This window comes from Podarcis erhardii (genome assembly GCF_964252035.2).
Source record: "Podarcis erhardii genome assembly, chromosome: 2".
NCBI classification, from domain to species: domain Eukaryota; kingdom Metazoa; phylum Chordata; class Lepidosauria; order Squamata; family Lacertidae; genus Podarcis; species Podarcis erhardii.
This window is the reverse complement of record NC_138498.1, coordinates 109091304-109115296: the sequence shown is the minus strand read 5'-3', so window position 1 is coordinate 109115296 and position 23993 is coordinate 109091304. Positions and strand designations below refer to the sequence as shown.

The window sequence follows — 23993 nt, the reverse complement described above, 5'->3', positions numbered from 1 at the left end:
GGCTTAGTCATGCCGGCCATATGACCCGGAAGCTGTACGCCGGCTCCCTCGGCCAATAAAGCGAGATGAGCACCGCAACCCCAGAGTCGGCCACGACTGGACCTAAAGGTCAGGGGTCCCTTTACCTTTACCTTTATAGTATATACAGTGATACTGCCAAAAACATCTGTATATTGCATTAACATTGGAACAGTACTGTGAGGTTTTACAATAAACAGAAGAATATCATCTGGAAACATTACCAATTTGTAGTCAAGTGAGTTATGAATTACCCCAAAGATTTCCTTATGCTGTCTAATAGTGTGGGGTCTCAGAAACGTTTCTTTATTCTGTTTGTATATGGCATAACTAACGCCATCTTGCTTCTGTACAAATTGCTTGCTGAATTAATCCTGTGTGCTTTAAAAAGAATGCTGGTAAAGGAATTTAGTGTGAAGTCTTAGACCTCCTTTGAAGTTTCTCTATGTTTTTGTATCAACCATAGTACACACCAGGCTTTTCAAACAGATATTAAAAAGCTGAAAGTGGGCATTATACTTACGATGATGGAACCTAGAATTACAATAGCATTTTTTGCTCCTGTACCACACTGTTTACTTGTGTTAAACGGAGACCCATAGATCCTTTTCAGATGTCCCCCATCCTATATTTGTGCATCTGATTATTCCTGCCTAAGTGCAGAACCATACATTTGTCGCTGGTGAAATTCATTTTGTTAGTTTTGGTCCAGTTCTCTAGCCTGTTAAAGTCATCTTGAATTCTATCTTCTGCCACATTAGCTACACCTCACCACCAGGTGATATGGAGAGGAATGGACAGAAATTAGGATTCAGCTAGGGAGAGCATACCGTAAGTGTCAACTGTCAGGATGGCCGAGTGGTCTAAGGCGCCAGACTCAAGGTTGATTCCTTCCCATCGCTTGGGTGTTATGTACTGAGTTTCCATTCCTCGCACTATGAGCTGAATAAAGAGCATGAAATCCACACTCGACTCCGAGTATATTTCAACAAAATGGCTCAAAATTTAAATAAACATAGAAAGGTAGGATATTTCTCATTACAAGTCTTCACACAACCTTGCTAGTGAGGTTAATTGCTTACAATAAACTTTCAGATATCGTATAAATTTACTCCAGTCCTTTTGGAATACTTGATCATGCTGATTTCAGATTTTTCCAGTCAGCTTCGTCAGTTCTGCAAAGTCCATCATCTTCATCTGCCACTCTTCTTTCATTGGTACTTCTTGTTTCCATTTTTGGGCTAAAATAATTCTTGCCGCAGTTGTTGCATACATAAACAGTACTTTATCTCCCGTTGGTGTCTCTTCACCAACTATCCCCAATAGAAAGGCTTCTGGTTTTTTAACAAAAGTATTTTTAAACATTTTCTTTAACTCATTATATACCATTTCCCAGAAAGCCTTTACCTCTTTAAAAGTCCACCACATGTAAAAGATACCTCCCTTCACAATTTTCTTTCCTCACCGCCATCCACCAACAGGGCATGGCAGCAGTTCAAAGATTCTCCAAGCTTGCGGGATCTGTTGCTCTTTTTATTACTTATCTGTGATCCACCAGCTGGAGCCAGGTGCGCAAGAAAGAAGCTTATAGTTGAATATTTTTGAGCCCAGGTATTTGTTCTGAGTGCCAGAATTGAAGCAAGCTCCCAATCCTTCTATGCAAAATCCACACCCACACCCTCCTTTCTTTATGTCAGCAGTATAGTGGGAGCCAGGACTCTGGGAGAACCACGTTGTTGTTGTTATAATCCTTGCCAATCTACTAAAATTACCCAGAGATCTGTCATGAGATCCTGATTTACTTTTTGTCCATCCCATTTAGTAGATGTAGCTGTGACTCAGGTTCAGCTCCTGAATATGCCTATTTCTTTCTCTCTCTTTTTTAAGGCATAAAGAGAGGAGGTGAGTGTGAGGAATCTCAGTGTCTGTTACATATGTGACAGTGATGGCTGTAGCTCTGCTCAAAAGCAACTCCACCCTTCAGAAATTATTCCGGGGGTCTCTGGTCACCCTGGACACCTCCAGACTGTCAGTGTTTTATGAGAGGGATTCAAGTAAAAACAGAATAATTTTGGCCTTGTGTGCTTAAAATGGGTTAAAGTGTTGATCACTTCTCGGGCAGTTATCTTTCCACAAGGGCCAACATTTGATGCCAAAATCCAGCATCGCCTGAGCTCTGCGAGTGCAGCTTTCTCCCAGTTGAAGTACAGAGTGTTTGAGGACTGGGACATTTGCAGGGAAACCAAAATGCGTTAACAAAGCTATTGTACTACCAACTTTACTCCTTTACCCTCCTCCTCCCAACTTTACCCTCCTCCTTTCTTTATGTCAGCAGTATTATGGGAGCCAGGCCTCCGGGAGAACCACGTTATTGTTGTTCTTGTTCTAATCCTTGCCAATCTACTAAAATTACCCAGAGATCTGTCATGAGATCACACAGTACCCATCCCATCTAGCAGACGTAGCTGTGACTCAAGTTCAGCTCCTGAATATGCCTGTTTCTTTTTTTTAAAAAGGCATAAAGAGAGGAGGTGTGAGGAATCTCAGTGTATGATACATATGTGAGAGTGATGGCTGTAGCTCTGCTCAAAAGCAACTCCACCCTTCAGAAATTATTCCGAGGGGCTCTGGACGCCCTGGATGCCTCCAGACTGTCAGTGTTTTATGAGAGGGATTCAAGTAAAAACAGAATAATTTTGGCCTTATGTGCTTAAAATGGGTTAAAGTGTCAATCACATCTCCTACTTGGGCAATTATCTTTCCACAAGGGCCAACATTTGATGCCAAAACCCCGCATCGCCTGAGCGCTATGAGTGCAGCTTTCTCCCAATTGAAGTGCAGAGTGTTTGAGGACTGGGACATTTGCAGGGAAACCAAAATGCGTTAACAAAGCTATTGTACTACCAACTTTACTGTATACTTGTGAAACACAGACCACTTATAAATGCCATCTCCAACTCCTCAAAATATTCCATCAGTGGTGTCTCCCAAAATTTTTACACATCACTTGGGAAGACGGGAACTAATGGCAGTGTACTGGAAGAAGCAAAGATCACCAGTGTCAAAGCAATGATTCTTCAACATTAACTTCACTGGACTGGTCATGTTGTGCAGATGCCTGATTATCATCTTCCAAAGCAACTGCTCTATTCCAAACTTAAAATCGGAAGGCATAATGCTGGTAGTCAACAAAAGAGATTTAAAGACTTTCTCAAGGGAAATCTAAAAAAAAATGTAGTATAAACACTGACAACTGGGAAACACTGGCTTTTGAGAGCTCCAGTTGGAGGACAGCCTTTACCAAAGATGTCATGGACTTTGAAAAAACGAAACAAATTCCTTCCAGTAGCACCTTAAAGACCAACTAAGTCAGTTCTTGGTATGAGCTTTCGTGTGCATGCACACTTCTTCAGATACCTGTGCAAGTTTCTTGGTGAGGTTGATGGACTTCCATTTCATGCGGCTCAATGTGGTGCCTTCCATAGTTCCAGTTACAGATAGGTAGCCGTGTTGGTCTGCCATAGTCAAAACAAAACAAATTCCTTCCAGTAGCACCTTAAAGACCAACTAAGTCAGTTCTTGGTATGAGCTTTCGTGTGCATGCACACTTCTTCAGATACCTGTGCAAGTTTCTTGGTGAGGTTGATGGACTTCCATTTCATGCGGCTCAATGTGGTGCCTTCCATAGTTCCAGTTACAGATAGGTAGCCGTGTTGGTCTGCCATAGTCAAAACAAAACAAATTCCTTCCAGTAGCACCTTAAAGACCAACTAAGTCAGTTCTTGGTATGAGCTTTCGTGTGCATGCACACTTCTTCAGATACTTCTTCAGTGTGCATGCACACGAAAGCTCATACCAAGAACTGACTTAGTTGGTCTTTAAGGTGCTACTGGAAGGAATTTGTTTTGTTTTGACTATGGCAGACCAACACGGCTACCTATCTGTAAATGGACTTTGAAGATGCTCAATCTCAGGACAAAAGGGAGAAATGTGCTATAAGGAAGGCACGCTTGGCAAACCCTCACTGTGATCAACTCCCGCCTGGAAACCTATGTCACCACTGTGAAAGGACATGTGGATCCAGAATTGGCCTCCACAGTCACCCACTGTTAAGACCGTGTTCATGGAAGACAATCTTATTCAGCTACGAGTGATCACTGAAGACGAAGATTGTTAGGTTTTGTGGTTGTATTTGGTTCGCGTTTCAAAGCTCCCTGTCCAAGTGTTCTTTGTCTTGCTCCGGAGCTTTCTCCATGAAAACTTACTCTTTAAAGCTCAGTTGGAGCAAATGGCAATCTGCAGAAAACCCATTTAATCTGAAAGGTAGGTATGGATAAGCCCTTAGTCTCCATGTTGCCCATGTTGGACCCACCAGGGCAGAGGAGGAGGACAAAAGGAGAACGAGTTGATTTTGTGTGCCATTGCCTCTGGCTCCCCCTACTGTTGGCCCCCCAGTTTTCTCCCTACCAACGCCTATGGCATCAGTCATCACTGGGGAGACAGGGGCTGTTACCTTCATGCTTTGCTTGTGGGGCTTCCTAGAGACATAAATGCAAACCACAGAACCAGATATTGAGAGAATTCCAGTTCTTTGATAATGGCTTGATGCATAATTAGAGTGGGAGGAGAAAGAGAAAGTAGGGGAGGAGCCTGCCAAATGCTTAAATCATTCTTCACTCACTTTCCTGTTCTGTTTGTGTATGAGTGTTTATTTGAAAAATTATTTGGAGCGCCTCACTTAGCAAAAGAAATGGCCCCAACAAGTTTTGCCATTCAGGTTCCCAAGGCAAAAGGTATGAGCATCTTCTGTAAGTATAATCCTGGGTAAGATCACATCGCTGAGGTAAATGTCTGATTTTAATCTTATTAATGACATTTTTTTTTTTTTTAATATTTATTTTTATTGAGTTTCATTTAAACACAAAATACAAGAAAAAGCGAAGCAAATGCATTTGAGAAGAAAAACACAAATGCAACTACTCACTAAGTATCTTAACAAAAAACTTCAAAAAGAAAAAAGGCACTTAAAAGTGAAGAGAAAGAAAAAAAACAAAAAAACAAAAAAACAAAAAAACAAAAAAACAAAAAAAAACACATCCAAAGAAGAAGAAGGCAAACGAAAAAAGAAAAAAAGAAAAAAGAGAGACTAATACATTAAAAATCTGACTTCCTTATTAATGACATTTCTGATGTCAATTTCACTATACTCAACTTTCAGAATTTGATGCTATTTAGAAAATACATGGGAGGTTTTATTATTATTATTATTAGAGGAGCAGGGAGCATAGACTAACAAGCAACAGAGAAAATACTGTTTGATATTATACATTTCCAACGAGAGAAACATATGTTAGATAAAAATGTCTTTTTATCTAACAGATGACTGATCAACTATTTGGTGGATTTGACTAATTCAGTATTTGTTCACCAGCATATCTAGTTGTTGGTGTTACTGGATTTAGAGAAGGGGAGATGTAAAAATCTTCTGCAAGTTGCTATTAAACAAAAATGCTTTAAATTTATTATTATTGTTCTAATTTGTAAAAGTACATAAAGTAGACTGGGTACTGTACAAAAGCCCAGCCCATAAACAAACAGTCTAAAAAAACAAAACCTCTCTGCATATTTTTTTTAAAAAATATTTTATTAGTTGAATATAAAAACAACATATAATCAAATACAAGCAATCAAATACAGTTTTCCCCTACCCCCCCCCAAAAAAAACCAGCCCCAACTACGTCCAGGCAATTACATTAGTAATATAATCAAATAAAAAATTATTTCTACAGTTGCTGTTTAAAAAATATCATTCCACATGCTCCCATGTGTCTTAGGTGGTTTAAATGCATGTTCTTTCTTTGATGCATATGCAATAAAGGAGGACCACATTATGTAAAAGTTATGTAGTTTCTCATGTCGTTTTCTTTCACATACCCTTTCTGTTAACTTTTCCATCAAAATTAATTCCCAGACATAAGCATACCAAACTTCATATAGGTTCACATTTAATGTCCTCCAGTGTCTAACAATAGCAAGACGTGCTGCAGTTATAAGATGCACAATTAAGTCTTTGTCTCTAAGATTTTGTGCTTCATCTGCAAATATAGAAAGCAATGCTATTTTGGGATCTAAATTGATTGAGATGTAATTTGTTCCATTTCCTGAAATATTTTTAACCAGAAGTTTTTCATCAATGGGCATTTCCACCACATGTGTATAAATGTTCCTTTATTCCCACAATTTCTCCAACATTGTGGAGAAATATTTTTGTCTATTTTGCTTAGCAATGTGGGATGCAAGCACCTTCTGTGGGTTAGCTTTAAGGTGTTTTTTCTTATTTGGGCAGAAATAGCTCGAAAGGGGGCTTTTTGCCACATTCCTTCCCACAAACCATCATCAATCCCTTCTCCCAAGTCTCTTTCCCGTCTAGTCTTCAACATACAGGGCTTTGAGGTTGAGAAATTTACAATCGCTTTATAAATTAAAGCAATTAGACCTTTAACTCTAGGGTCTGTGGTGTATAAAATATTTTCAAATGCAGTTAGTGACTTCGTCCCTTGTTTGCAGATTTCTGTGCTACTTATAAAATGGATGACTTGATGGATTACCATCCAATTGTGGGAAAAGTTATGAACCATTTCTTGTAGTATTAATCCAGACAAAGGGGTGTTTTCTTTATAAAAGTCTTTAAGCCAAAACAGGCCCACATATTCCCATTTTTCAAAGGGGAATGTTCTGTCTCTATTATAGAAAGTAGGGTGAAATGCCAATGGTATTACAGGAAAAGGCTGAGAGACCATCTGTGGGAACCATTTCTTCCTCTATAAGACCCACTTTCCCCCTTCTATAAAGTAAGGGAAACTGTGTGTGCGTCTTATGGAGCAAATGCAGGCTGCGCGGCTAAGCCCAAAGCAGAACAGGGAGACAGAGCACTGCGCAGTGCTCCATCTCGCTGTTATAGCTTGGGGATGGCTGCGCAAAGCCTCCGCAGGGCAGCGGGGTGCCTTCACCCCGCTGCCCTGCGGAGGCTTCAGAGGCTGTCCCCGAAGCCAGAACAGCAAGAGGCTATCCCAGAAGCCAGATCCCTCTTGCTGTTCTGGCTTCTGGGGTTCAGAATTTTTTTCTTCTTGTTTCCTCCCCCTCAAACTAGGTGCGTCTTATCGTCCGGTGCGTCCTATAGAGCGAAAAATACAGTAGATAATAAAAAGGGGTTTTCTATCTCAATAAATGTTTTTTTATTAATTTGGGACCCCAAATGGGACCCCTCTTCCCCTCTTATTGAATTCTGTTCATTTGGGTTTTCCATATTTAGCCAAGCTATTTCTTGAGATCCTTGAATTACCAGAAAAATGCTATATAGATGGGCTGCTGCATAGTACCACATGATATTAGGTACTGCCAAGCCACCTCCTTTGGCTGGTTGATATATTGCTTTATATGGTAACCTTGGCCTTTTATTCTGGTGTATAAATTTTAGAAACATGTTTTGCCAATTTTGTGATTTTTTGTGTGTGTGTGTGCGTCTTCTATGGCAATTGGTAAGACTCTAAAGAGATAGAGGAGGCACGGCAGCACCATCATTTTTACAGTGGCAAACCGGCCCAACCATGACAGCGAACCCTTGCTCCAAGTTTTCAATTTTTGTCTAATCTCTGGGATGACTGGACCAAAATTAAGCTTCTCTAAAGTTTGGAGGTTCCTCCTAAATATTTAAAATATTTCTGACAAAGTTTTATTCCAGTGGAGCGCTGAAGTTGTAGTTCTACTTCAGGTGGCATATGAATGTATAGCAGGTCTGATTTGCTATAGTTAACACAAAAACGAGAGACCTTTCTGTAAGCATCAAGAATTTTCATTACTGCGGGGAAACTTGTTTCAGCGCGAGACAGCATCAAGGCTACATCATCTGCGAACATGTTCACCATATGACTCTGCCTATTAATTTGTATTCCAGACACCTCAGGGTCTCCCCTAAGTGCTAGAGCCAAGGGTTCCATGGCCAGGGCAAAAAGCAGGGGCGACAAAGGGCAGCCCTGCTTCACGCCACGGCCCATTGATATAGGCTCTGAGTGTATACCATTTATCAAATTATTTGTGGTGCAATCCTGATAATAAGGTAGTCAGTAGTGCAGTGAATGGGGTTCCCATGCCAAAACCTCACAAGGTTTCAAAAAGAAAATTCCATTCAAGACAGTCAAATGCCTTCATTGCATCCAATGTAAGGATGGCTGTTGGTGTTGGTTGGTTTGATCCCCAGTGCATTGAGGATCCTCCTAAATGGGGTAGTTATTGACCTTTGCCTAATAAAACCTGTCTGATCCGAATGTATATAATTCGGTGGAATCGTCGCTAACCTGTGTGTAATAATGTTTGTAAGTAATTTTAAATCAACATTTATTAATGAAATAGGCCGATAGGACTCAACCGACTCCAAGTCTTTATTTGGTTTTGGTAGCACTACGATGTGTGCTTTTTTCCAAGTTCCAGGTACCAGGTATCCTTTATATCTGTAAATAATTTCAGCAAGAATGCGGCCACAAGTTCAGAAAAGGTTTTATAAAAATAGCCAGTAAACCCATCTGGTCCAGGTGCCTTAAATGGTTTTGTCTTTTTTATACTAGCTAATATTTCCTCAAGTGAGAAGGGATTTAAGTAAGCTGCATGCTCTTCTGTTAATTTTGGAATGTTAACGGTGGCCAGAAATTCCTGAATGGCATTTAGCGATGGTATAAGGTCTTATAGAATGCATGAAAGGCTTGGTTAATTTTAAGTTTATCATGTGTTATTTCGCCTTTGCCTATTTTTATTGAGTGGGTTGTTCTGTTTAATTTACGTTTCTTTAGTTGTTTTGCCAAGATTGTTGAGTTTTTATTATTAAATTCATATTATTGTTGATTTAAATATTGAAGGGATGTTATTATTTTTGGTATTTCTAACATGTCTATTTCTTTCCTTTTTCAAATTAATTTGCGATACACTCTGTTACTACATGTTATGTTTTTATTCTAATTCTTTTATTTCTTTTTCTAATTGGAGATGAATATTTTATTTCCTTTTTTTGATTCTACTCTTCTCACTGATTAGTGTTCCTCTAATTATTGCTTTGAAGGTATCTCAAATTAAAGCTGGGTTATATAATCCTGTATCATTGATCTTAAAAAATTGTGGTATCTCTTTTAAAACAAAACCTCAAAAGTATTTCCAGTGCAAGATTTTAAAATAATATTCTGCCAAGTTGAATTTCAGAAAGCAAAAGGTGTGGTAGGACAGGGAGGGGGAGCTTGAACTTGTTGTGGAAAGCTCTATTTTGACTCTTAAGTGTTACCTGTGGGATTTTGCCCTACCAGACCTTGCCCACTTGGCACTACTTCCCAGTGGTGTAGTGTGGGCAGTAGCCCTGGGTGCAAAATTGTTAGGGGCGCAAAATTCCAACACCCGGTGCTGCCTCCATACGGCTGCATACTTCCATTGCTGGGCTCCATTGAAAATGGCTTCTGGGGGACTTCCGGGTTGGCGCCATCGCCGAATGGCGGACTCCCTCCGAGCTCCGGAGGGAGCCTGCCCGGCAGGGGCTGGGTTCTACCACGCCGGCGACACGGGGACCCTCAAAAACCATGGGCGCTGAAACCCATGGGCATGGTGACTCGGCGGGCACCGTTTGCGCCCCCCCCCGACCACGCGAAGGAGCCTTTTTAAAGGCTACGGAGCGGGTGACAGGGGGGGGTGCTGTGAGTCCTCCGCTTCCCCTGCCGAGTGAAGCCGCATGCCATTTGGCGGAGAGCGCTGACTTCTTCCATTGAAAATCTGGACTCAAAAGAATAACCCGTGAGTAATTGGAACTTGGATTAAAAAGGGGAACAAATTTTTTCTTAAATTCGGAGCGAGCGGGGGAGGTGCAAAAAGGAAGTCAGCCTCCCCCTGTTGTAGAGGAGCTAAAGCAAAGGACCTGACAACTAAGATCGAGTGCAACCTTTTTTATATATATAAAGTTATTAATTTCGCGATGGAAAATTATAAGCTGGGCTGGAGGAGAAAAGTGGAATGTGAATTAAAATACAACCCCCCCCCCCCGAAAAACCCCGAGAGCGATCCGTGAGAGCGCCGGGAGAGGAGAAATAGAGGTTTTGACAGCTGTCAAAGGAGCTGCCAAAATTGAAGAACAAAAAGAGAACTTTGTTACGAGGACTTTGCTGGTTACATTTGTTATAAAATGGATATAAACTGTTTAAAACAAGGAATAATAAGTTACTTTGACTGGTGGGTGTGATCGGGAAGGAAACTGAGTTATTATAATCCCTCTAGAGGAGCTGTGGGTCATTACAAGTATTGCTGGCATGGAATTTGAATCGGACTTTTTATCTCCTGGGAAACTGCAGAAATGGAACACTATTTTGTCTACAGAGGTCTACACACTAAAGGAGACAATAGATTTATCTATTGAAGAATGGAAGGGACTTGACGTAATGTTTTGTTCCTGAATAACAAAGCCTCTGTAGAGGAATTGCAAGCTTTTTGGAATTAGAACATTTGTGCAGGAGAGCAGGAAAAAAAAAAAGAGGAGAAGAGAGAACAACAAGAACAACAAGAATAACAAGAACTGGACAAAGTTGGAAGATAGACCCCTTCCAAGATTGGACATTCGAAATCAAAGATGACCAAAAGACGGCAAAGACTATTAAAAAGACGGCAAAGCGGACTGGTGAAGGACTATGGCTTAGATGTGGGAGCTCCAGGACGACAGTAGACATTGACGGACATTGGGAACGCAACCGGGAAAGGGGGGAGGGAAATTTGGAATCCAAAGGGTGTTAAATTACATTTTATTCTTTTTTCTATTTTTTTTATGTTAATCTGTATTGTATACTAAAGAGGGGAACTCGTGGAAGGGAACAGGTCGATTTTAGGGGATGGGAAAATATTTTTTTTAATTGGGTTAATGATAATAACTTTAAAACTTGGGGTAAGAATTTGCTGAATCTATTTGAAAGAACTGGAATACAAGAGGGGGAGGGGAGGGGAAGTCCTGGAAAGATGACATTGAAAATAAGGCCTTAAATTTGGATGTTTTTCTTTTCTGTTATATTTGAAAATCTTTAATAAATATTATTTAAAAAAAAGAAAAGAAAATGGCTTCTGCCTGCAAACCAGGAAGTGACCTCACCACCAGACAACAGAACAACTCTTATCTCTGCAGCTGCAATCTCTTGGGTAACATGGACGCCGTTAGGCAATTGAATGTGCATGCATACTCCGTCTGTTTACCTCCCACCTGAAGTATATGTAGGTTCAAGCAAGACCAACAGACAGGGGCAAAACAACTGCATATGCGCATTTCTGAAGGCCTGGGCCACCCTCAACATGATCAGCTGTCTAAACCCCCAAGCTGTGAATCGTAACTCGGAGCTTAAGAGCCAATGCCAGTAGCCCAAAATCTGATAATGCTATGTGATTGGATATCAGGTATCAAATCAGAACACAGGAGCTCAGAATCCTTAGTCCAGACCTTAATCCAGTTTGCTCAGACAAACACAGACCACTGAATACATGACACTGCCCACCCCTCCACGCAGCTCTGGGCTCTGGCAACCCACAGTACACCACTGCTACTTCCTCCAGATTTTGCCCACGACGAAGTGACACTCTGAAATCCCTCAAGGCATTTCTTTTGCCACCTGCACCCTGTTTGTATATGCTTAGAGTTAAAAGAGCTCAAGGAAGTTTTGACATCTTTCCGCAGGGCCTGCAAGACAGAGCTGTTCCACCAGGCCTTTGGCCAGGGCACAGCCTGACCCCCTCCTTTGGTAACCCTCACAGAACTCTAGCCCAATGGCTGCATAAATTTGATTTGAACTGATTTATAATGAATTGATTTTAGAATACTGTATTATTTTACTGTTGTTAGCCGCTCTGAGCCCGGCTTTGGCTGGGGAGGGCGGGATATAAATAAAAATTATTATTATTATTTATTATTATTATTATTCCCTCTCTCATAATAGCAGATCTTGGGACAATTCAATGAAGTGGAACATTGGAAGTTTCAGGAAAGAGAAATAAAAACACTTCTTTGCATAGAACCTGATTCAGCAGCTAGGCTGGGGTAAAGGTAGCTAATGAGTTTTACACCAGGGTGGAAAGTCCAGACAGTTTATTCAGCTGTAGCAGGAGGCACAGAATAGGATAACACCCAAAACATTTGTGCAACTCCTTGGATGGGGTCAATACTTATAAGGCCCCAAAACATCATTACATGTGACAAACGCGTGATCACATTAACTGTTGGCTACATACACACATGATCATAGAAATACTGAAATGATTGGCTGATTTGCATGTAGTATTAATTAATAATAATACCACCCCACTCATCTGGCTGGGTTGCCCCAGCCACTCTGAACAGCTTCTAACACATATAAACACCCTGACAGGTGTGGCATGAGATGGGGGGTGAGGATGGCAGTGAGGACGCAATGTTGCAGAACCACTAACAGAACCATTCTGGTGCTTCCACTGTGCAACACCTTATTGCTTAATAGCATCAAGCTCAGTCATGGGTAGCAAAGGGGAAAGTTTTGTAATCACTCTTCAGTTAGAACTTTAGTTCCTTAAAAAGCAGGTTCTAACAGGGTTTGTGGTCAAACTCGGCTTCTGACCCCCTCCCTCCAGAACAACGTCTTTAGACAATGACAGCAATCTCCCAACCACAAAGTCTGTTGAAAGGGGACACTTGGAGGATGGATGGTTGTTAATGGATTGAGGTTGAATCCCGACAAAACAGAAGTACTGTTTCTGGATGGCAGGGGCGACAGTGTGGAGGACTCCCTGGTCCTGAATGGGGTAACTGTGCCCCTGAAGCACCAGGTGCACAGCCTGGGAGTCATTTTGGACTCACAGCTGTCCATGGAGGCACAGGTCAATTCTGTGTCCAGGGCAGTTGTCTACCAGCTCCCTCTGGTATGCCAGCTGAGACCCTACCTGCCTGTGTACTGTCTCACCAGAATGGTACATGCCCTGGTTATCTTCCACGTGGACTACTGCATGGGGCTACGTTTGAAGGCAACTCAGAAACTACAACTAATCCCAAATGTAGCAGCTACACAGGTGACTGGGAGCAGCCACCTGGACCATATAACACTGGTCCTAAAGGATCTACATTGGCTCCCAGTGTTGTCCAAGCACAATTCTGTGCTGACCTTTAAAGCCCTAAATGGCCTCGACCCAGTATACCTGAGGGAATGTCTCCACCCGCATCACTCAGCCCAGACACTGAGGTCCAGCTCCGAGGGCCTTCTGGTGGTTCCCTCGCTGCGAGAAGTGAGGTTACAGGGAACCAGTCAGAGGGCCTTCCTGGTAGTGGCGCCTGCCTTGTGGAACACTCCCCCATCAGATGTCAAGGTGATGAAGGACTAAACAACTTTGAGAAGACATCTGAAGACAGCCCTGTATGGAGAATTTTTTAACATTTGTGTTTGTTAAGTTGTTATATCTCGTGGAAGCCACCCAAATATTTATTATTATTATTATTATTATTATTATTATTATTATTATTATCATCATCATCATCACCACAACCACCACCACCAGAGATTGGCTTTTGTTTTAACAAACATCAGGTGTGAGTAAATAGGTAGTGCTAAATATGGCATGTCATTTAAAGCAGAATCTTAACTGGGGAGAAACAACTAGTTGGGGAAAAGCAATCAGGATTCAAGCATTGCCCCTGTCAGAATTTTGAGGCCACTCCAATTTTGTTTTGAAACCTCCTCCCATGCCATTGCTAAATCTTAGCTGACAGCACCAATTCATTTTTCCTGCTGTAATATATAACTGGTAGGCAGTTTGCAGCTAACGCACCCAAGGTTCAACCACTTGACCGTTGAATGTGTTTTTTCTGCTATGTACACTTCACACTTGGCCATTCTTGGGAGAGGCTTGTAAACAGCTAAGAACATCAGAAGAGCTTGCTGGATCAGGCCAATGCCCCATCTAGCCCAGCCAGTGTGGTGTCTCCGCTCCTCCACATGCAGCTGCTGGGTGACCTTGGGCCAGCCACACTTCTCTGAAGTCTCTCAGCCTCACTCACCTCACAGAGTGTTTGTTGTGGGGGAGGAAGGGAAAGGAGATTGTTAGCCGCTTGGAGACTCCTTCGGGTAGTGACAAAGCGGGATATCAAATCCAAACTCTTCTTCCCCCCCAGCAACCACCCAGGTGCAAGCATCAGAGCACTCTTCCCTCCTGCCATTTCTACAAACTGCTTTCCAAGACCACTTGTGCCTCTAACCAAAGGGACATGGATTGAGCAGGGGTGGCAGAATGTGGACAAACAGGAACATGCAGACAAATATATTTATTCTATCCATTTGTGTATTTTGCATTCCAGTTCTTTCGGCATTGCTATTCTTTTCCGCCCTGCAAAGCTGCTACACAGATGGTTCTAGTTTGCTGAAAAGGTGCTTCCAGGATGCCGAGTATGAGAATTATCTAGACATAGCCAAGAACGGGCTGGGCAAAGCATTGCACCCAAGACATGTGCTGATCGTGGGAGCAGGCATGGCAGGCCTCAGCGCAGCCTACGTTCTCACAGAAGCTGGACACCAGGTAAGGGGTCCTTTAATCCTCACTGGTTCTCTGCTTCCGAGGTTGCCCCCTAGGCAGCTGTGTATTGATTTGTTTGCACAAATTCTGTGCAAAGGTTAAACCACTGTGGCTCTTTGCTGAGTATTCATTTTTTACTTTGCAGGGAAGTTAGGTGTTGCATCAAAGGAAGTGTTATTCCACACTTCACACAGCATTCCCCTTTTCTTCTCACAAAGAGTCCAATCGGGGAGGTGGGGGTTAACGTTTGTTATTTTGGCCGCAGCAGATCTCACAAGGGCAGCCATTTAGCATGGCGCAGACCTCATCTGGTAGTTGGGGAAACTAGGTGGGGAGGCGTAAGGAGCTGTTGTAGTTGTGTGCTGCCAACCACAGCAGAGCTCAGTAGAAGGAGAAGCCAGCCAACCAGTCGAGTCTCAGGGGGGTACTTGCCTGGAGGCAGAGGCTGTATGCAAGGTTCAGGCCAGTCAGGAGTATCTCGGTTCACGTAGTCAAATGATCCAGGGGTCAAGAAAGGAAAAGGTCCAAGGTCACGAGAAGCAGCAAGGTCCGGCCAGGAAGGACAAATGTTGTTTCCAGCAACTGACTGAGGCTGGAAATCTGCTTAAAAAAGCTGGAGCCAGCTGGTTCTCCTCAGGAGCAAGAAGGTTGATCAGCAGCAGGTGGAGTCACTCTGCCTTCTGCTCCTTCAGGCTGCTGCTCAGCAGGTGAAGCCGACTCCTGGCCCATGACAGGAGCAACAGGTGAAATCAGAATCATAGAATCGTAGAGTGGAAGGGACCCTGTGGGTCTTCAATTCCAGTCCCCCTCAATGCAAGAATCTCAGCCAAAACATCCATGACAGAGAGCCATCCAATCTCTGCTTAAAAACCTCCAAGGAAGGTGAATCCACAACCACCGGAGGGTTGAAATTGAACATCAGTCCCTTGTAAATTAGCCCTGAGAAATGGAGAAACCCATGTGGCCATGCTGATTTATCAGCTGGATGCTGGGTAAGTCTCTCAACTGCCCTCAAGAATTGGAAATTGAGGCAGGCTATTGTAACATGAAGCAGTAGCTGGATTGATACAGCAGTAGCTGTCCTGTTTGCCTTCAGGTGACAGTTCTTGAAGCCAGCGACCGCGTGGGAGGACGAGTGGAGACGTATCGAAATGAGCAAGAAGGCTGGTATGCAGATCTGGGGCCCATGCGTTTGCCTCAGGCACACAGGTGAGACGGGAGGTTACCACATGCCTTTCACTTCATCTGCTGAGCATGCATAAATCCCGCCTTGCTCATCCGTGATGGCTCTTTCCACGGACATGTCTCCTGGTGCGCTTGGCTGTGTGGGAGACAAAAGAGCTGTTGGCCTGTTGCCACGAGGAAGAAAGTGTATGCGGAGTTGAAGACAATGTATGACTTCTTAGATGTGGCCCACTAGTTGGATAAAATCTTGGCTGCGAGGCCTATGGCAGTTTGTTTTCTGTGAACGGGACAGAGCTGATGGGAGGAGGAGACGGCAGGACCTCTTCTGGCAACACTCATTATTCCTCCCTTCCCCAGGGTGGCAAACATAGCTCACCTCCCTTTTGCCCCACGATGCACCTGTGAAGAAGATTAAGTTGAGAGATAGTGACTATTTGTAAGCGCTGGGCAATGGGAAGCTTCTGGGGCAACCCAGTCAGATGGGTGTGGTACTATAATAATAATAATAATTACTACTACTACTACTACTACTACTACTACAACTAGGTGTTTAGGAAGTGCTGTGCACATGGCTTACAAAACCTTTTTTGCTATCTCTCCCACCCCCAGTCTGTTTATATATTCATTATATACAGTGCTTTTTTCTGGGGGGGATGCAGGGGGACACATAGCCCTAATCATTTTGTGAATCTAAGTTTGGCCTCACTGAGAGGCAGTATTTCAATACGAGTAGGAAAATGAGAGTAACCCTAAACATTTTTTAATATGTGATCATATATATATATATATATATATATATATATATATATATATGGTGGTGGGTGGGTGATTAATATTCTGCAGCCTTTGAAATGTGCTTGTGTGCTCCTGTTTTGACTAATTATATGTGCTTTTATCTTGTGAACCGCCCTGAGATGAAGAGTGGTACAGTCATTCCTTGGATTTCGAACGCCTTGGCTCTCAAACGATCGAAACCCGGAAGTGAATGTTCTAGTTTTCGAACGATTTTCGGAAGCCTAACGTCTGGCTTGGCTTCCGATTGGCTGCAGGAGCTTACTGCATCCAATCAGAAGCCGCACTTAGGTTTCCGAACATTTTGGAAGTCAAACAGACATCCGGAATGGATTCCGTTCGACTTCCAAGGTACGGCTGTATATTAACCTAGTAAATAATGATAACATGATAATCATATCTGCGTCTGACCGTGGAAGCACAGCATATCCATCATGGCCAGTAGCAATTGCTAGCCTTGTCCTCCATGTGCTGATCTAACACTCTTTTAAAGGCATCCAAGTGGGTGGGCAAAACTGCCTCTCGGAAGAGCAAATTCCACTCTTTTGACTATGCACTGTCCCCTTCTCATGCCCCAGGATCGTCCGCGAATATGTCAGAAAGTTTGGCCTGAGTCTGACGGAATTCTTTCCAGAGGATGAGAATGCCTGGTATTTGATTGACAACATCAGGAGGCGAGTCGGGGAGGTCAAGAGGAACCCCAGCCTCTTGAATTACACTGTGTATCCCTCGGAAGAAGGCAAAACCGCTGGTCAGCTGTATGCGGAGTCCCTCCGTCAGGTTGGGATGCTTTTTCTGCTTCTTTTAATTGGGAAAACCTTCTGTGTCCTGTTCCAAACATTAACACCGTAAGGTGGAAAGAACCACTAAGGCAGTCTAGCCGACACACCCTCTTAAAATATATTGTAGAGTTGGGAAAGGTAAAACAACCAAGCGACTGGAGCAACTCCTCTATGAGGGAAGGTTACTATATTGGGGGATACATATTTTTACAAAGTGGAGGCATAAGGATATTTAAGATTAAAAGGTAAAGGGACCCCTGACCATTAGGTCCAGTCGTGGCCGACTCTGGGGTTGCGGCGCTCATCTCGCTTTATTGGCCGAGGGAGCCGGCGTACAGCTTCCGGGTCATGTGGCCAGCATGACTAAGCCGCTTCTGGCGAACCAGAGCAGCGCACGGAAACGCCGTTTACCTTCTCGCTGGAAGGTATTTATCTCCTATTTATCTACTTGCACTTGGACGTGCTTTCGAACTGATAGGTTGGCAGGAGCAGGACCGAGCAATGGGAGCTCACCCCGTCGTGGGGATTCGAACCGCTGACCTTCTGATCGGCAAGTCCTAGGATCTGTGGTTTAACCCACAGCGCCACCCGCGTCCCATTTAAGATTATGTGATGCTAAATATTATGCATGGTATACAGAAAGTGGGTGGGGTTTTTTCTCCCTTTTTCATAAAAGGGAGCCAATGTAGGTAAACTATGAAATGCATTCTGACTTTTTCTTTATGGTCATCCCAGGTTGAAGAAGAGCTGAAGAGGACAAACTGTAGCTACGTGCTGGGTAAATATGACACCTTCTCAACCAAGGTAAAAAAGAACGATTCTTCCCCCACCCCCCGCGTGCGCCTTTTCTTTTCTTTTCGTTCTTTGGATGTTACCATGGCCTTTGGCTAGCGCAATAAAACCCAATAAGTTAACAAAACTAGCTAAAGCAATGCCCCAAACTTGCGAAGTGCAAAGTTTCAGTAAAAACTTAATTGGCGCACTTCTGTTATATTATTAGAATATTACACAAGCCTATAGCAGTTGCCCAGCTTCCTAGGTATCCCACCTAGATATCCTGGGGAGCGGGGGCACATGAAGAAGGGCCTCAGGTGATCATTGCAGGGTCCAGGTTGGTTCATATGGGGAGAGGCAGCCCTTGACCCTTTGCAGTCCTGAGCCATTTAAGGTTTTATAGGTCAGAGCCAGCACTTTGAACTGGACCCAGAAACTAATGGGCAGCCAGTGCAGTCAGGCCAGGATAAAGTACACTATGCTCAAACTGTCTCGCCCTGGTGAGCAACCTGGCTGTCAAGTTCTGCACCAGCAAAATTTTCCAAACGGTCTTCAGAGGCAGCCCCATGCACAACTTGTTGCAGGAATCTAACCTTGAGGTTACCAGAGTATAGATAGCAAAAGTTAGTCTATCCCTGTCCTGGATGGAGGCCAGTGTTGCCCATGGCACACTGGCTGAAAACCACTGTGCTAAAGAATAAGTTTCCCCCGGGGAAAGAAGCAGACCGCTCAGAACTGTGCCTAGGAATTTCAGGACAAACAGAAGGGTGGATCAGCCCTATGGCAGGCATAGGCAAACTCGCCCCTCCAGATGTTTTGAGACTACAATTCCCATCATTCCTGAACACTGGTCCTGTTAGCTAGGGATGATGTGAGTTGTAGTCCCAAAACATCTGGAGGGGCGAGTTTGCCTATGGCTGCCCTAAGGCTATGTTTACTTAGCTGGGACTGAAAGTAAGCCTCATTGAACTCAGTGAGATAGATATATAGAGGACTGCACTGCTACTTTTTGCAGGATCCAATTCCTTGCTTGCTAGAAGAGTCAAATCCCAAAGCCTGAGAACCTCAGGATGTCTCGTGTACTAGATTCCAAATTCAGTTGTGGCTTGGTGGTGTGTTTGCTTAAGTGTCTTTGTTGAGTGCCGTCCTTAAAGGTGGTTATTCCCCCCTCCCCTTCCCATAACAGGAATATTTAACTGAAATAGCAAATCTGAGTCATGGAGCTGTCGAAATGATTGGGGACTTGCTCAGTGAAGATGCTGGCTATTTTGAGTCATTCATTGAAAGTATGAGAGATGAAATGATCTTCTCTTCTGGAAGGAGGTAAGCGGAAATACACATTGCAAGGAAATAGGGAGGATTCATTCTTGCTGAAAGGGACATGGGTGGTGCTGTGGGTTAAACCACAGAGCCTAGGACTTGCCGATCAGAAGGTCGGCAGTTCGAATCCCCGCGACGGGGTGAGCTCCGGTTGCTCGCTCCCTGCTCCTGCCAACCTAGCAGTTCAAAAGCATGCAGTGCAAGTAGATAAATAGGTACCACTCTGGCGGGAAGGTAAACGGTGTTTCCGTGCGCTGCTCTGGTTCGCCAGAAGCGGCTTAGTCATGTTAGCCACATGACCCAGAAGCTGGACGCCGGCTCCCTCAGCCAATAAAGCGAGATGAGCGCTGCAACCCCAGAGTCAGTCACGACTGGACCTAATGGTCAGGGGTCCCTTTACCCTTTACCTATTCTTGCTGAAGTAAATACAGTGGTACCTCGGGTTAAGTACTTAATTCGTTCTGGAGGTCTGTTCCTAACCTGAAACTGTTCTTAACCTGAAGACCACTTTAGCTAATGGGGCCTCCTGCTGCCACCGCGCCGCCGGAGCATGATTTCTGTTCTCATCCTGAAGCAAAGTTCTTAACCTGAAGCACTATTTCTGGGTTAGCGGAGTCTGTAACCTGAAGCGTATGTAACCCGAGGTACCACTGTAATCTGCTCTTCTTCAGACTAGGTAGCCTTTTGGTTCATTTCTAAAACTAGGACTGTAGGAACGTATCGGGACCTCAATACCTTAGGAATGCCTCTCCCCATACAAACTGACCCAGACCCTGAGCTTGTAATCCGAGACCTTTCTCTATGTCCCCCGTCCCCCCAAGAGGTTCGGAGGATGGCAACACAAGAACAGGCCTTTTCTGTGGTGGCTCCCCGTCTGTGGAATGCTCTCCTGGTGCCATTATCATGGGTGTAGCTAAGGGGGGCAGCACCCCCACATAAATAAAAATCTATAAAAATGTATAGCAAGCTGAGGTTCTGCCTCCCCAACAAAAGGCCTCGCCAACAAAGCCCTGCCCCACCCCCAACAAAACTCCTGGCTACGCCCGTGGCCATTATTACATATCTTTAGGCACCAAGCAAAAACATTCCTCTTTATTCAGGCCTTCAGCCATTAAATTGATGACCTGTTAATGTCGTAATCTCGAGCCTAGTCAGAGGAATGTGCCATTCTCCAGGCACCCGGCTAAGATTACTTGTTGACCTCCCCTGTCTGCGACTCCCGGCAGGAGACAGGCGGGGTCTCTATCGGCGATTCTCCTCAAACGTGAGAAGAACACGCCACTCTCCCTCCTCCCTGTTTCCCCAGGAGGGGGAAGAGTCAGACAGAAATGTATTTACATGCCTTTATTTCTGTCCATGCAGCAGTACAGAGAAACACGTCCGTACTCTTCAAACAACAACAGCAGAGAGTAAACTCCACCCCTGTACTTCCAGTACATGTCAGGTGACACACTGAGCTAACATCCGGTGCTCAGTACAGAGAATAGGCTGTCCCTTCGTTCCCACAGTACAGCCACAAACATCAACATCCTGTTTGACATTCCAGCCAGCTGCAGCTCGCCGGAGCATTGCTCCTTTTTCGTAACAGTTAAAGGGGTGGGCAGACTGTTATTATGATTATTTTATCATGCAGTCCCATATTATGCTCTGCATTTTATTATTTTGTTCTTAATGTTGTACACCACCCTGGGATCTTTGAATAATGGTTGGTATATAAATCAAATGGATGATGATAGATAGATAGATAGATAGATAGATAGATAGATAGATAGATAGATGATAGATAAAATATGTTCCCTCTCCCTACAACAAAATCAACATAAAGATGTAAGAGTCCAGCTGGCTCTTGCGAAAGTTCAATCTAGACCAGAGGCCTATGGGAAGCCTGCAAGCTGGACCTAAGCTCAATAGCCACTCTCCCCATTTGAGATACTCAGCATGCATTGAATCATAGATTGCCAATTTGGAAGGGACCCTGAGGATCATCTAGTCCAACCCCCTGCAATGCAGGAATGTGCAGCCATCCCTTAAGGGGATTGAACCTGCAACCTTAGAATTATCAGCACCACACACTAACCAGCTGAGCTATCCCCTTGGATAATATGCAGTGGTACCTTGGTTCTCAAACGCCTTAGTACTCAAACAACTTGGAACCGAAACACTGCAAACCTGGAAGTAAGTGTTCCTGTTTGCGAACTTTTTTCAGAAACCAAATGTGCTCCGTTTTGAATGTTACGCTTCCGTTTTGAGTGCCATGCTGAGGTCTGTATGTTTTTACTATTTATTTTGCGTTTTTGTGGTTCTTTTTTTGTTTTTGTGACTGTGTGGAACCCAGTTCAATGCTGATTCATTAATTGATTGTGTAACGGCAGTACATTGATTATTGTTTCATTTTATGGATCAGTGGTCTCGTTAGATAGTAAAATTCATGTCAAATTGCTCTTTTAGGGGTTGTTTTTAAAAGTCTGGAATGGATTAATCCATTTTTCATTACTTTCTCTGGCAAAGTGTGCCCTGGTTTTGGAACGTTTTGGTTTTGGAACGGACTTCCAGAACGGATTAAGTCTGAGAACTAAGGTACCATTGTTTCCACAATTAATAAAAGCCATTGAATACCTTCCATAAACTTATCTAATCCTCTTTCAAAGTCATCTGACTTGGTGGCCATCTCCACATTAACTCTGTGCTGTGTTCAGAAATGCTTTCTTTTGTTTGTGTTGAACTGAGCAACAACTGAGCTATGCACAACAGCAGTTCCCAGTGCAGCTGAAGAGGGCTCTTCCATCTCCTATCCCAGGCTTCCTCAAACTCGGCCCTCCAGAAGTTTTGAGACTATAATTCCCATCATCCCTGACCACTGGGTCCTGCTAGCTAGGGATCATGGGAGTTGTAGGCCTAAAACACCTGGAGGGCCGAGTTTGAGGAAGCTTGTCCTATCCATTCATCTGCATTCGGTTTTGTTTTGTTTTGTTTTGTTTTGTTTTGTTTTGTTTTGTTTTGTTTTTTGCAGGTTTGATCAAATCATAGGAGGCTTTGATCAGCTGCCAACAGCCATTTACAGAAACATTTCAGAAAGGGTGCATTTCGGTACTAGGGTGGTCAGGATGGAGCAGGCAGGCGAGAGCGTCACCGCGGTTTATCAAACCGCCAACAAAGCACTGTTCAGCGTGACGGCCGATTACGCCGTGGTCACCTCCACTGCCAAGGCCACAAGGCGCATCCATTTTGAGCCGCCCCTCTCGCGTAACAAAAGCCACGCCTTGCGGTCAATCCACTACAGGAGCGCCACCAAAGTCTTCCTCGTTTGCACCGAGAAGTTCTGGGAAGCTGATGGGATCCGCGGCGGGAAGTCAACAACTGATCGCCCGGCCCGATTCATCTACTACGTCAGTCAAAACTTTTCCGGCGACGTTGGGGTTGTCTTGGCTAGCTATGTCTACAGTGACGACTCCAGTTTCTTTCAGGCCCTCAGCCATGATGACATCATTAGCATCATCCTGGATGACCTTTCCGCCATCCACCGGCTGCCCAAGGGGTACATCAAGGCTGCGTGCCAGTCATGCGTAATAAAGAGGTGGAGCTTGGATAAGTATTCCATGGCTGGCTTTGCTGCCTTCACCCCCTACCAGTTTGTCGATTACAGCGAACCTCTCAAGGCGCCAGAAGGCAGGATCCATTTTGCTGGGGAACACACTACCCAAGTCCACGGCTGGCTGGACTCCGCAATCATGTCAGGGTTGAGGGCAGCAAGAGAAATCAACCTCGCATTTGAGAAGCAGCATTTTTTGAATCGGGACAAGTCAAAATATTGCTATGAGTTTGGGGAGAAGGAAGTAGGCTGTATGCGAGATCCTTCTAACCGCTGGATCCAGGAAGTAGATGGATTATGCAGAACTGACTAATCTGACAAACAAGCTACAGGACAAGGATAACTGTGACTTTAAAGATGAATGGGAACCCTTTACAAAGTATTTGAAGACACAAGAAAGCAAACTGGGCTCCTTGGCTGGTTTTGAATAAACATTCACAAACTTTATTGATAATAATCAGCTAAATAGTTTGAGGATCTATACAACTGTGTAACATGCAGAAAACAGCATTTCTAGAAAAATCAAAGACTGGAACTGAGGGAAGTTGAGGGATGGGGGTGGGTGGGTTCTGTGGGGGGAAGGAGGGGAGGAGGAAAAATGGGGGGGAATAAGGATGATATGTTTCTGGATAATATTTTTTGTTTTAATTTTGAATATATATATATATATATATATGCATATATGCATGCCGGGGTAATGGGCCATTAAGAGAACGAAGGAAAAGGAGGCTCTGACCAAGACAGAAAATGTGTAGAACAACAACCACCACCAAAGCCAGAGTTTTTCAAGTAATGTGACCTAGAAGTACGCTGGAGATAATAATAATAATAATAATAATTTATTATTTATACCCCGCCCATCTGGCTGAGTTTCCCCAGCCACTCTGGGCGGCTCCCAATCAGTATTAAAAACAATACAGCATTACATATTAAAAACATCC

The 23993-nt window shown here is 43.7% G+C and overlaps 2 protein-coding genes across 3 annotated transcripts in view; both read left to right on the top strand.

Annotated features, from left to right (window-relative positions):
- The window catches only part of LOC309336893 (L-amino-acid oxidase-like), a 268023-nt gene that overhangs the window by 130237 nt on the left and 113793 nt on the right, over positions 1–23993 (top strand). The gene's annotated exons all lie outside the window — the stretch shown is intronic.
- LOC309336773 (L-amino-acid oxidase-like) lies at positions 4620–23606 on the top strand. 2 transcript variants are annotated; one of them, XM_081853078.1, is made up of 7 exons: positions 4620–4826; positions 14396–14613; positions 15707–15819; positions 17166–17367; positions 18105–18173; positions 19330–19466; positions 22474–23606. In XM_081853078.1, the coding sequence occupies exons 1-7, from the start codon at positions 4676–4678 to the stop codon at positions 23363–23365; spliced, it is 1782 nt and encodes a 593-aa protein (XP_081709204.1). In that variant the 5' UTR covers positions 4620–4675; the 3' UTR covers positions 23366–23606. The 2 variants fall into 2 exon arrangements, with proteins under 2 accessions (XP_081709204.1, XP_081709205.1); XM_081853079.1 differs by lacking the exon at positions 4620–4826 and adding an exon at positions 11185–11478.

Excerpts from the sequence above, each read along its gene's own strand:
- LOC309336773 (XM_081853078.1), top strand. The coding sequence starts at position 4,676 with ATGCTTAAATCATTCTTCACTCACTTTCCTGTTCTGTTTGTGTATGAG. Across the intron at positions 4,827-14,395 it reads AAAAGGTATGAGCATCTTCT|TTCTTTCGGCATTGCTATTC; the intron begins GTAAGTATAATC and ends TTTGCATTCCAG. Across the intron at positions 19,467-22,473 it reads ATCTTCTCTTCTGGAAGGAG|GTTTGATCAAATCATAGGAG; the intron begins GTAAGCGGAAAT and ends TGTTTTTTGCAG.